Source organism: Nothobranchius furzeri, chromosome 9 (assembly GCF_043380555.1).
Source record: "Nothobranchius furzeri strain GRZ-AD chromosome 9, NfurGRZ-RIMD1, whole genome shotgun sequence".
NCBI classification, from domain to species: domain Eukaryota; kingdom Metazoa; phylum Chordata; class Actinopteri; order Cyprinodontiformes; family Nothobranchiidae; genus Nothobranchius; species Nothobranchius furzeri.
This window is the reverse complement of record NC_091749.1, coordinates 41268981-41282945: the sequence shown is the minus strand read 5'-3', so window position 1 is coordinate 41282945 and position 13965 is coordinate 41268981. Positions and strand designations below refer to the sequence as shown.

Below are 13965 nucleotides of genomic sequence, written 5' to 3'. Positions count from 1 at the left end.
GATTACAATAAAAAAATCTTTTTCAGAAAATTTCTTTTATCTTTAGTAATGTTACACACATTTTGTTTTAATTGTCACTGTTTTTATTCAATAATTGGTGACATTTGGTTAAACTGGCTGTTAAAAGGACAAGGTTGTGTGTAATTGTGTAGCTTTGTTAGTTTCCAACTTCTGAAGTTGACTGAAAGTGTTTCTGTGCTTCTCTACAGTCCAGAGTGCCTCCAGCTAATGATTTTAAAGCAGGTATGAAACTTGAAGCACGTGATCCTCGCAACTCGAACTCAGTGTGCATCGCTACGGTGATGGGCATGATGGGTACTCGTCTGCGCCTGCGTCTGGATGGGAGTGACAACACCAATGATTTCTGGCGACTTGTGGACTCTTTGGACATCCAACCAATTGGAACCTGTGAAAGGAACGGAGACATGCTGCAGCCGCCTCTAGGTGGGTCCATTTCACCCTCTTCAGGGTAAGGCTGTCTTTCAATGACAGTTCCTGGAAAATGGAAAAGAAGGTGGAGTATGCGCTGAGTGTGGATATGAGTATGGTATGGTATGATCTGTAATGGATAATTCAAAGCTTTAGACATTTTTTTTAACTTATTTAGAATTTTCAACATTATACATTAAAGAGCAAGTTACTTCAAATCAACATTTTTTTTTGCCAATAAACTATATAAATGAGTGTCCAATTGTGCTGTAGACAAATGTAGTCAATAATTCGGCACTTTAATGCATCTTAGTTAAAATTTAAATATTCTGCCTAAAACTGTCAGTGTTGCACCGTCGTCAGGTAAAAACTCTGCACTGCGTTTGAATTTAAATTTGCCATTGCTATTGGCTAAGAGGTACACTATGATGTTAGATGGTACATTATGATGTCACAATTTTGTGAGTGTGTGTATTTGTTAGCGGCAACAGCATTTGTTGCATTTTTCAAACAGGAAGTGGGAGTTGAGTAAGAATCTGGTAGGGGATGACTTGCTCTTTAAACATACAATGACATTTATCTAATACACAAAAAGAACAAAACAATAATAGAATAAATAAAGGTATCATACAGTATACTTTTGTGTGCATAAATACATAAACACAATATCAAAAAGATCCATTTTCATTTGTAGAATAGAAGTTGTTCATTCCTTTACAGTGTTTCCCCTAGGAATTTTTCCAGCTGTGGTGGTGGTAGTGGGGGTAGGGGTGGGGGGGTGGGGGAGGGGGTGGGGCGATGAAATTATGACACGTCTCACCTTAATGTTAATATTGTTTTATTTGATGCACTCCACTTTGAACTGCATCAATCCAGCAACTGCTGCATTTTAATTACTAGCATTAAAGGTGAATACACCAATATTTGCACAAGAATAATTTTTGTTTTAAACTCTCAGTGACACACTTTGCAAGAAGGGGTTTGGCATTTAATTTTTCTTGGCGTCTGGAAAAACATCTCCAGGGCCTTGTGGTCTGATTACAGAATCATTTTAAATTTTAATAGGGGAAGACTGCAGGAGGGAACGGTAAAATACAGGGGGTCCCCAGCAAAAACTAGAAACTTAACGAGTCTGGTGAAACCCGCTGATTTTCCATCAGGCAGTCAAGGGGCAGCTCCAACTAAAACAATTCATATGTAAATATTTTGCATAATTATTGCTAAATCTCATATTTTTGCTGCTTTAGTGCTGCAACAAGGGCCACCAGGCTAATGAGCACTGGGGGAAACCCTGCCAAGATCGTCAACACTCATCTATCTTAATACTATTGAAACATGTAAACCAAAAAGCTTTATATCCACTGCTACCTTTCTAATTTAAACTCGGTAATGTATGCTGTAACTTCACCTTGCTCTGCCTCCTTGCTGCCTGCCGGCTGTGATCACAAGCAACAACAGAGTAGTTCCCGCTGCTTCTTCGGGAAACAGCGCAAATAAACCAAAATAAACTTGGGATCTTGAAGGCGTGGCGCCGGGATTTCAGCGCCTATGTAAGAGAAACACCGCTTTATACAGTAGGGCAAAAAAGTATTTAGTCAGCCACCAATTGTGCAAGTTATCCCACTTAAACGATGAGAGGCCTGCAATTTTCATCACACCTCAACTATGAAAGACCAAATGAGAAAAAAATCCAGAAAAAATCATGTGGTCTGATTTTTAAAGAATTAATTAGCAAATTATGCTGGACAATAAATATTTGGTCAATAACAAAATTCCATGTCAATCATTTTTTTAACGTTTTCTGTAAGTCTTCACAATGTTTTGACACACTGTTGCTGGTATTTTGGCCCATTCATCCATGCCGATCTCCTCTAGATCAGTGATGTTTAGGTGCTGTCGCTGGGCAATCCTTCCAAATATTTTCTATGGGGTTGAAATCTGGAGACTGGCTAGGCCACTCAAAGACCATGAAATGCTTATATGAAGCCACTCCTTCCTTGCCTGGGTGGTGTGTTTGGGATCTGTCATGCTGAAAGACCCAGCCGCGTTTTATCTTCAATGCTCTTGCTGATGGAAGGAGGTGCTCACTCAAAATCTGACTATGCATGGCCCCATTCATTCTTTACCTCACACGGATCAGTTATCCTGGTCCCTTTGCAGAAAACTGGCCCAAAGCATGATGTTTCCACCCCCATGCTTTAGTTTAATCTGTTTGGTTTGGTTTCATCTGACCATATGACATTCTGCCAATCCTCTTGTGGATCATCCAGATGCTTTCTAGCAAACCTCAGACGGGTCTGCACATGTACTGGCTTAACTAGGGGGCACGTCTGGCAGAGCAGGATTTCAGTTCCTGGTGACATAATATGTTACTGATGGTAGCCTTCGTAACTTTGGGTCCCGCTCTCTGCAGGTCATTCACTAGAACCCCCGTGTAGTTCTGGGATTTTAGCTAACCATTCTAGTGATAATTTTGACCACAAGGTGAGTTCTTGTGAGGAGCCCCTGATCGAGGGAGATTATCAGTGGTCTTGTATGACTTCCATTTTCTAATAATTGCTCCCACAGTCGATTTCTTCACACCAAGCTGCTTACCTATTGCAGATTCAGTCTTCCAGCCTGGTGCAGGTCTACAATCTTGTTCTGGTGTCCTTTGACAGCTCGTTGGTCTTGGCCATAATGAAGTCTGGAGTGTGGACAGGTGTCTTTGAAACTTATAATGAGTTCCAACAGGTGCTATTACAGGTAACGAGTGGAGGACAGAGGAGCCTCTCACAGAAGAAGTTACAGGTCTGTTAGAGCCAGAAATGGTGCTTGTTTGCAGGAGACCAAATACTCATTTCCCACTATTAATTTGCAAAAATGAAAAAATTCAGGCAGTGGTATTTTCTGGATTATTTTTCTCATTTTGTCTCTCACAGTGATGTGAGAGACCTGTGATGAAAATTACAGGCCTCTCTCATCATTTTAAGTGGGAGAACATGCACAATTAGTGACTGACTAAAGTTGCCCGTCTGTATATAGATAGATAATCTTTATTGACAGACTCTTAGGTCCAGATAAAATACATATAAAACAACAGATCAATGAAACAAAATAGATAAATAGAATAAAAATATAACAGCATAAAATTGAATAAAAATCTAAATGTAATTAAAAGCTTTACTATAAATATATATATTTAACCCTGCTTTTCATTCCATTATGGTTGGATGTATCATATGTCTCCATTATACCGTTATCATTTTTTGGCAGCCAGAATGTGGAATATGTATAATATATATTTGATTAGTATTGAAACCCTCATATGAAATATCACCCAGTAAATAAAACAGAGGACTAGATGGGACCTCCGTCCCTAATATCATATCAGATTCTTCCTTGACATTTTCCCAGTATGCCTCAGTAATTAGACAGACTCAGAATATGTTATTCTCAAATGCGACTCAGAATATGTTATTCTCAAATGCATCTTTTACAGTTAGGGCAGTTTGTGCTGAACTTAGTAACATGTTTAAACATTTATGTGTCAGAATTGAATTTATGCACTGTTTGAACATCATTCTGAACAAAGAGTCTCACTCATCTTGGCAATAAAAGTCAGGATTGGTTGAGTGTCTGTTCCTTTAAGGGTCGAGGATGACTGAGCCCCTTCAGTAGAGTTCAGTTCTGGTCCAACAGTTTGTTTTGTGTCCAGGTTTCAGGATGAATGCATCCTCGTGGCCCATGTTTCTTCTGCGGACGCTTAGCGGTGCAGAAATAGCCCCCGCTGCTGCTTTTAAGAAGGTAAACAACCTTATTGAGGCTAAAGGTTGTCTCTTAATCACACTAAACGTCTAATCGTTTTAGTTTCATTAAAAGTTTAAAAACCAACAGTTTTTTTTTAACTCTATTGTTCAGTAGTGGTGGTATGTGTGTAAAATAAAGTAATTCTGTCACACAAACTTTTATTTGTGTTTTGGTAATTGCTGAATTATTATTTACTGAAGGTTTATTTTATACACAGTAAAAGTTGAACAGTTTACAGAGTTAGTTTTTTTCCAAACATGCTTTATATAATTTTAAAATATTTCTAAAAAGCTCAGAATATTCTTTATTTATTTCATTACATTTACTGCAAATGCCTTTTTCCTATGTTAAGGAACCACCCACTCCTGCTAAAAACTACTTCCACCCTGGTATGAAGCTGGAGGCTGTAGACCGGAAGAACCCCTATCTGATTTGTCCTGCCACAGTGGGAGAGGTCAGAGGTCAGGAGATCTTCGTCATGTTTGATGGTTGGAGAGGTGCGTTTGACTATTGGTGCCCCTTTGACTCCAGAGACATCTTCCCTGTAGGCTGGTGCACCCTGACCAAACACAGCTTACAGCCACCCGGAAACTTCTGTAAGTGCTGCTTTAGTTCATGTCCTTATTTTGTTTGTTTGCTTGTTTAAAAAATCAATCTGAGGATAAATCGCTCACCGACACCACGGGAATTATTGATCTAGCTTCTGTTTAGATTTTCATGCTCCAGCAATTTACATCTAATTCAAAACAAGGGAACCAGAGTTTAATCTCCAGATTAGTGTTTATTGAGTGAGATACATTATAAACATTCACCACAAGAGGGAGGCATAGTTTAGTTTCTATCGTTAACGCCGGGGAAGTTAGACAACAAATAGAAAAGTAGATTCTGTGTTAAATAAATTTTTTTAATTTTTAATCATTCCTATTTTCCTTTGAGATAACACAGTTCATGTTAAACTAGGGGTCTGAAACCGGGGTCAGCTTTGGGGCTACATGTGGCTCTTTGATCCTTCTGCAGGACCAAAAACTTAATACAATAACAAAATCTGTTATTGACAGTTAAATAGCCAACAAACTGACCGCATTTTTATATTCACTCTGATCATTTGTTAAATTATTGAAAGTGGCAGACATTTTTTCACAGGTACAGAAACAATAATCGTACTTCTTCCCTCGTTACATCCATTCTAATGTGAAACTATCCAATCCAATCCAATTTTGTTTATAAAGCGCATTCAATAAGGCATTACAACCAAACAAGGCGCTGTACACTAAAAATGTTAGTTAATTAAACCAGCAAAAAATTACACAATCATGTCGAACACAGATAAAAGATAAAAAGGAAATACCACAAAATTCCCAGAACTTACAGGTAGAAATCAATAAAACACAGGGAGAATAAAAAATTAGAAAAACATTTTTAAAAAGAACCAGTCATGCGGAAGTTGATATTGTGAATTCACTGAATATTTACTATCAGTAAATATTAGCATGTTTTTATAATTCCTTGGTGTGATGACCAGCTATAGTTTACATACTGTCCATCTGGTGATGATACAACACGTGTTAAACTGTTACCTTTATTTAAAGCTCAAGATAAACTTCATGTAGTGAGGAATGTTGTTTAACGAACAGAAAAACATAACACTGTTATGCTAATTTAAAATGTAAAACTTTATTGTTGCGCCTCCCATACTGGATACTTTATACTACATTAAAACAGCACAAATGGTTTTCTGTGGCTATTAGATGTTTTTGTTTTGAATGGAAATACTAAAAAGGTGTAATGTACCCAGACCAAGTAAGTGTGTGTGTGTGTGTGTGTGTGTGTGTGTGTGTGTGTGTGTGTGTGTGTGTGTGTGTGTGTGTGTGTGTGTGTGTGTGTGTGTGTGTGTGTGTGCAAATGGCAGATAAAGATCATATCTGGATTCAAAGAAACCAAATATTTTACCGTAATTCTGCTCACTGATTGCACGAATGCGTTTTATGTTCATATATTTTGGGTTTAGCTGTTAAAATAAACTTTGAAGTTTCCTTTGGCTGATTAATTCAACCAGTCAGGTAGTTTAGTTTAGGTAGGCTTGTTAAAATGACTCTGAGTTGTGAGGAAATGGAAATGTGTTTTTGTGTGTTTGAGATTTTCCTCATGGCTGATGGATGATCATATTTACACGTCTGCTACAGCGTCAGCCCTCAGGGAGGGATGCTTTCAGAAAAACACTAGCTCTTTCTTTAGTGTGGTTTCATTCAGCTATTGCTGATGCCTGAGGGCCAAATACGCTGTTGTTACATGGCATCCCTGTACAAAGAAACATTCATAGCTTTAGAGTCCTCTAGATTTACTCATAAATTAATGTCAGGCCACGGACAGACCTGTTACAAACAACTCAGCTGTTGGGTTTTATTGGCTTGATAACAGAAAAGCCACCTCGGCTTTCTGACTCGTTTTGGTTGTGCTTATGGATGTGAAACTCCAACATCTATCTTAAACTGAGTTAGTGTTTGTCAAAGTGCTATAATATAATGTGGTTTGAGCCCACCGATATATGAGGTGACAATAGTTTGGTTTGTAGAAGTTCAGTTATTATTAAATATTTTCATAAAACTGATGTTTTTATCCTCCCATCACATACTTAAAACTATTGGCCAGACTCGGCATGAAAATTGTAGAAATTCAGTTTAACTACACTTTACCATCTATATAAATATTAACTAGGTTCTGTTTTTCGGGCTAACCCATAAATTATTATAGAAAATCAAAAGTCTCTCCTCTGAATGTTGTAGAACTGGGTTTTTCGCATACGTCACTCTAAGACATCTAACAGGGAAGCTACTGCTGCTTATACATTGTGTTTAGCTGTATTTTGTTTACAGTCATGCTCTCAATTATTACGGAAAATAGCGTTTACAGCTGCAGCAAAACGTCTGAGCCACATGTCCGAGTCCTACACGCATATTTAACTAACATAGGTTTGATCTAAAATAATAACCTACATCTATAAATCCACCTGGAACTGCTGTGGTCCTTTTGGACTCCTGATGAGTCCTGTTAGCACAACTCCAGCAACACAGCAGACTGTGTTAGCTCTGGTAAAGGAAAAAAAAGACATTTGGGAAAGCTACGGCACACACACACAGACTGAGACCGGTAGAACCTCAGTGCCATTCTGGATTACTGCAAACAACAACGAGCTAGCGAGCTACTGCAGCATCCCAGTCAGTCAGGAAGAGTTATTCTGGTAAGCTATTTATTGAATATTTTCCAGAGTTTTCGCAATAAATACATGCAGTGGTAAAACTGGCAACACGTTGTTTTTTTTAATCTGTATAACATTGAATCATATTGGGACGATGGAGCTAAGACCTAAAGTCAGCTAAGAACTCCTGGTGGACGTACTACGAGCACAAACAGGAAATATTCAACAAAGTAAACAAGCTGTACCGATTTTGGTTCTGAAGATGAACAGATTCCTCCTGGTGTCCAGATCGACTCGCGGATCTTCTGAGTCAAAGGTTCTCAAACATATCAGCACCTCTGGATGTCCTTCCAGCGGGGGTCGGAGTTCGGTTGAACCGGTCTTGTCGTCGTATCTCAGAGAAAAAAAAATCTGACAGACTAGCAGAGGTTTCAGAAGCTACATCTGATTGCTCAAATGCTAACGCAGAAACACAGGAGATCCTCTACTGTTTACACCAGCTGTGTGTGGAGCGTTCCCGGTGTGTCAGATGGTTTGGGCTCAAACTGGATGATATCTTCTGTTTTGAGAGTGCTTTTGAAAAATCCAGCTGTAAAAAATCTAAAATCCTTTTTCATCTGAGGTTTTAATACTATTTAATACATGCCATTCAAAGAAATTTAGCCTCTGGCCATTTACTTTAAACTATATTATTTGCATTAAAATGAACAGAAGCAATAACATCATCAGCTGAAGTTTAATAAAAAATAAATATAAGTATTCATCAGCTGAAATTCAACAGTTGTAAATGCCGTATTTATTTAGTTTTCTTTTTCCCAGTTAGTCACCAAGAAGAGCCTTTTAAAGAACAATAGAGGTCAAACAGAGGTCTGAAAGATAAACAGAAGCTTTCACAGGAAACTGTGGGCAGGATCGCCATTGAGATAAATCATGGCACCTCCAGTTAGGCTGAGAAAGACCTTCAGAAAGATTTGGATCACTCTTGACAAGTTAGCAACACTTGTGACCTTCATGAAGTCATCAGAAGAAAATCTCATCCTTGTAGCAAAGTTTAGCATTAGAAGACCACAAACATTTGGAAACTCTGGGAAACTCCTCAAGTTTAACCTTTTTATCCTGTAGTGAGTAATTATTTAGATTTTTGAACTTTCACTTGTCCAACTGTAAAGAATGGGGGTTAAATGTTCTTTTTTAGGGTTGGATCTCTGTCACTTGCATTTAATAACTGCAGTATCATAATAATCTGCAAAATAATTTATAAATGACAGAATTTCCAATGCTGACATATTTTTATGTTGTTGGCATATTTTAGTGTTATTTTATGCTTTAATAGTCTTGGGTAAGCTGACCAAACAAACTCCAAACAGGGTCCTTTACTAAAATATATGAAAGAGGTTCTTCGTTCATATTTTTAATACATTTGCGGTGGTCTATTGTGGAAAGAAATGCCTTGTACGTCATACTCTAGGGGAAAAAATGCTCAGATGTACCTGTTTAAGCACAGAGAATTCAGCCCAAGGAGGAAGTAGCTTCAGACGACAGGTTTAGAGTTTTACTTCCTGATATTTGGACATCTCACCTCTGATTGGCTAACAGCAACGCAACTCCACCACTGACTCCATTTGCTTTGCAACACTGATGTTTTATCTCCACAAGTAACACGAGCTCAACTCAAGTTGCTAATGCTAATGGTTAGCTTCTGCTGGTCAAGACATTCTCTGCTGTTTCCTGGACGCTAAACCAAGAACAGTCTTCCCCGTCGTGACTCAAGATGGGTGAGTCCATGTGACATTGTGACATAGATCAGTCGCATTTTCAAAAATAATGAGTAGAAAGTAGATAAACGTTTGTTTCTCTCAGCGAAGAGCCTCTAAATTGTTCATCACATACAATTTGTGAGACAGCAGTAGCTCAGGAGGTAGAGCAGATTGTCTAGTAATGGGAAGGTTGCAGGTTCAGTCCCGGCTCAGACCAGTGAATGCTGCTGTTGTGTAACAAGACACTGAACTTACCTTGCCTGCTGATGGTGGTCGGAGGGACCGGTGGCGCCAGTGTTCGGCAGGCTTCTCCTCTGTCATTGCGCCCCAGGGCAGCTGTGGCTACATTGTAGCACTGGTCATGATGTAAAGCACCTTGGGGGGTTGTAGAACCCTAAGATGGTGCTATACAAACACAGGCCATTCACATTTAGCAGATTGTTATCATTTTATTATAATAGGCCTGAACTTATTATAGAAATTTCTGACTCTTGTCGTAATAATTTTTCCCATGTCAATGAATTTGATAATAAAAAAAGAAAAGATGTGTGTGGGTTGGCAGTGTTTATGTCCCTTTAAGAAGCTGTACCACCTTGAGTCAAAAATGTGACTCAACATAATACATGTGACAGCCCCATCTAGTGCACAACTTTTGTTTCTACGCATGCCTGTAGTTGTCATCCATTTATTGTTATCAAGGTGAAATCCTCAATAAATCGTGATATTGATTTTAGGCCATATCGTCTAGCCCTATATCATAATCATGTAGCAGTTATTAAATGCAAACGATAGAAATCAAACCATGAGCATGACCATTTAACCTCCATGCATTTGGAAAAGTCAGCCTTTATTCATGTTTTTCCAAATTCATCATACATATTTAGCATATTTTGCATTTTTAATCTGATTGTTACTTCAGAGCTGACTAAGTTTAAATTCAGTTATTTTCTTAACGCAAGTATACAGAGGGTGCAGTAGTTTGTTTGTTTCATAAATGATCCTGGAGCCTGGAGACGAGCAGGGGCCTCATTTATCAAGCTTGTTTACGCACAAAACGGGGTCGGAAAACTGCGTAAGCAACTTTCCACGCAAACTTTGGGATTTATGAAAGAAAACTTAGCGGAAAAATGTGCGCAACTATAAGTTGACTAAGGATCGTGCTTATGCACGTTTTGGACATGGAGAACACCTGCAGTGCTGCTGCTGAGAAGTATAAAATTATGAAATCCTGCAGCATTATCGCTTGTACTGCTTCGTTTTCACACAGAACAAGACCCCCCACACACACGCGCGCACGCGTGCACACACACACACACACACACACACACAGCCCGAAGCGCAGAATACGGAATGAAGAATATCATTAGGGGCCAGACTGAGACAGAATGTCATGCGTCTGTGACAGTGTGTGTCCTGTCACTGTGACAAGATTGATCATGCACCCTGGCTACTTGTACAGGGGAGATCTCCGTTTGGGTGACTGGGTAGCGCGCATGACTTTCACCTGGGAGTCTGGGGATCGAATCCTAATCGGATCATTTTTTCATATATCCGCCACAGATCTCTCTGAAGAATTCACAACATTGACAGCTTCAGCAACGCTGTGCCACTCCGTGGATTTTCTCTTATTTGTTTTGCGAAAGCACTTCCTTTCATTTCTCCACCTCGCCCACAAGTACCTCAATTTCTGCTTCTGTGAAATAGCGCTTCCTTGATCTGCCTTGATCTACGGTCGCCATGTCATTGGCGGAGCGCTGCAACAGCTGGCTTATGTATATGCATGGGATCCACACAACACTTTGTGTTGACTATTTATGGCAGTAAGTGGGCGTGGTGAGGGCGGGGTGTGACTAAAATTCAGCTGAGAACCTTTCTAGATAGACTCTGATTTATGAAGCGGAGATTGCGTGCAGCTCCACGTTCTCCATGTTTGATAGATTACAAACCTACTTGGCATAAGTGCATTTTTTTTGCTGAGCTTAAGGACGGTTTTAGTAAGGATTCTATGCAGTGTTTGATGAATGAGACCCCAGATGAGCAGTACCACTAGAAAAATAACGTTTCTTTGGATCTGACACAAAAACAAAGCTTGAGGTGAGCGTTCAGTCACGAATAATCAAAACTGGGACTTTACAAGTAGGAGAAGAAATTGGGCCTTTGTTGAGCTGTAAATGAGCTGATAATCAACTGTGCACGTGAGAAAAGAGGTGAGAGACTGTAATTATTACGGTTTGAAATTAGCATTCGTTCTAATGGTTAGGATCCTGCTACATTCTTTTCTTAAATAGACAAAAGATTTCCACATTGTGTGCACAAAGACATGTTTAATTTAATGGCATAAAAAATTATGTTAATCATCTATTTATTGGCCTAAATGTAAAATAATGTCTGAAAATAAAGGGCACATCCTCTTTAATGTTAATTTATTACCAAACAATGATACAATATTTTTATGATAGTCATTTTGACTAAGCTTTTATATTTGACCTATATTAAGAAATAAAGTGCACAAGAATGATTAAGATACAACGAAAGAAATGAGTGTATTCTTGTTTTATTTATATAATTTTGGACTTTGCCCATGTAAATACAATTCTAAATAAAAATATTACATGTGAATGGTCTTTAAATAATTAAAACATAGTCTCAGACACACCTCCAGATCATCGATTAGCATAATGTTGACCAAAAAATATAAAACTTAGCTGTTGTATCTCTTTTTTGTCCATTTTAAAATCAGATGAGATTGTTGGAGTGTAGGAGTTTCCTCTGACTTGTCTGTTCCACATTGCTCCAGAGCAGGGGTGAGATCTGACTATGCCAGTACTTCCTGATGTCGGCCCTGGCCATCTTTCATCAGTGACAGTCTGAAGAGTGTAAGGTTACACTGAGAGGGACCCCTTCTGGGTCATTAGAGGGTGTGTGTGTTTGTGTGTGTGTGCGCGTGTGTGCGTTTGTGTGTGTGTGTGTGTGTGTGTGTGTGCGTGCATGCGTTTGTCTGTGTGTGTGTGTGTGTGTATGTGTGTGTGTGTGTGTGTGTGTTCATAATTGGGGGACGTTTGCTTGTGTGTGCACTACTCCAGGAGTTTGCCCCTTTTCATTTTTGAATACATTTCAATCGGGACTCTTCTGATCCACTTTAACCTTTTCCCCAACAACCCTTTTACCATCCCCCATCCCCTGTCCCGATGTTCACACACACACACACACACACACACACACACACACACACACACACACACACACACACACACACACACACACACACACACACACACACACACACACACACACACACACACACACACACATCCCCTCCCCCATAGGCCTCCTCAGAAGGCAGGTGACTGATGCAGACTGTCGATATGGCCTACTACAGATAACATTAATGAATGCCCCCCCCCCTCAACACACACAAACACACACTAGCCCACTTTTCTTTCTCCCCCTCTTTCCTTTATGCAAATCGAACACCCTCCACCACCACCCGCTCCACTCCTGCTCATTCATTGGTGAAGGGAGCTTTGCAGCCAGCAGCACCAGCAGCGTGGGCTTTGTTTTGAACTTCTACTGGGAGAGAAGCGAGGGGATGGACCCAGCTGATAGACAATACAAGAGACAATGAAGTGCAGATGAAGACGACGTTTGAGAAACTTTGGTAGAGGAAGAGCTGTGGAGGGCGGTGAACTAAAAAAAGACAGTGGCGTCTTAAAGTCAAACAGGAAGCAGAGATACTTCTGCTGCTACTGGGGCTGAGTTTACCACCCCCCACCACCCCTCATTATTTCTACTTCTGCAACAACTTCTGCTTTTTTTTTTTTGCATTTTCTGGTGAGTAGTGTTGTTTTTTGCATGAATAAAGAAATAACTTTTTATTTGAGCTATAGTTGTGATCAACTTGTAAAGAGAGATAGAGGTTGGTGACTCTAGGCAGTTTATTAAAAGTTCCCTCTTTTTTAGCTTTTAAATTATTTTGCAGATTTGGAACAGCAGTAAAAACTGTTCCTGTGAAATTAAGTAGTTATTTGAAACCTATTTTCATATTGGCATTTCTAATGTGTAACATGAAGGAATATGCTTCACATGTAGTCATTTATTAAATCAAATCACACTTTTTAACACATTTGTTTGAAGTGTGCGTTCTTGGAGATGAATGAAAACGTGCAAAACAATGAATCAAATCATAAGCTTTATTGGGTTGTTGGTTTTAATTAGGTTCTTGGAGCTCCATGTGTTTTTAATTTTGTCTTTAATGTGTGAAGCAGTGTTTTGTTTGCAAAAGCCTTAGGGAAGGATTTATTTGTTTATCGTTAGCTCTGTGGGGGAACAGAAGTGATTTTATGAAGCTGGACAACATGCGCTCAAGATTTTAAGCTAAAGAAGTTAAAGTAATTTCCCTTTTCTGATTTTGACATAGATACACACGTGAAATTTTAGACTTTTGTAAATCGCCCAAAACAAACCGTTTGTGTGTGTGTGTGTGTGTGTGTGTGTGTGTGTGTGTGTGTGTGTGTGTGTGTGTGTGTGTGTGTGTGTGTGTGTGTGTGTGTGTGTGTGTGTGTGTGTGTGTGTGTGCGTGCGTGCAGAAAACATAATTAGATGAGAGGGAACTCTCAAAAGACCCTCCCCCCACACCCCAGACAGCGCGTGCACTCGTGCGCACACACACACACACACACACACACACACACACACACACACACACACACACACACAGGAACATGTTGCTTGAGGCTGTGGCTTACACAGGTCAGCGGGTCGAGTTGGAATTATATAGTCATGATCAGTACCATA

At 39.4% G+C, this 13965-nt stretch overlaps 1 protein-coding gene across 3 annotated transcripts in view; it reads left to right on the top strand.

Annotated features, from left to right (window-relative positions):
* The window catches only part of scml2 (Scm polycomb group protein like 2), a 34698-nt gene that overhangs the window by 5059 nt on the left and 15674 nt on the right, over positions 1 to 13965 (top strand). For all 3 annotated transcript variants that reach the window (XM_015953498.3, XM_015953497.3, XM_015953496.3), the window contains exons 5-7: positions 210 to 444; positions 4127 to 4215; positions 4571 to 4814. In XM_015953498.3, coding sequence (XP_015808984.1) covers positions 210 to 444; positions 4127 to 4215; positions 4571 to 4814 — 568 coding nt within the window. The remainder of the gene's footprint in view (positions 1 to 209; positions 445 to 4126; positions 4216 to 4570; positions 4815 to 13965) is intronic.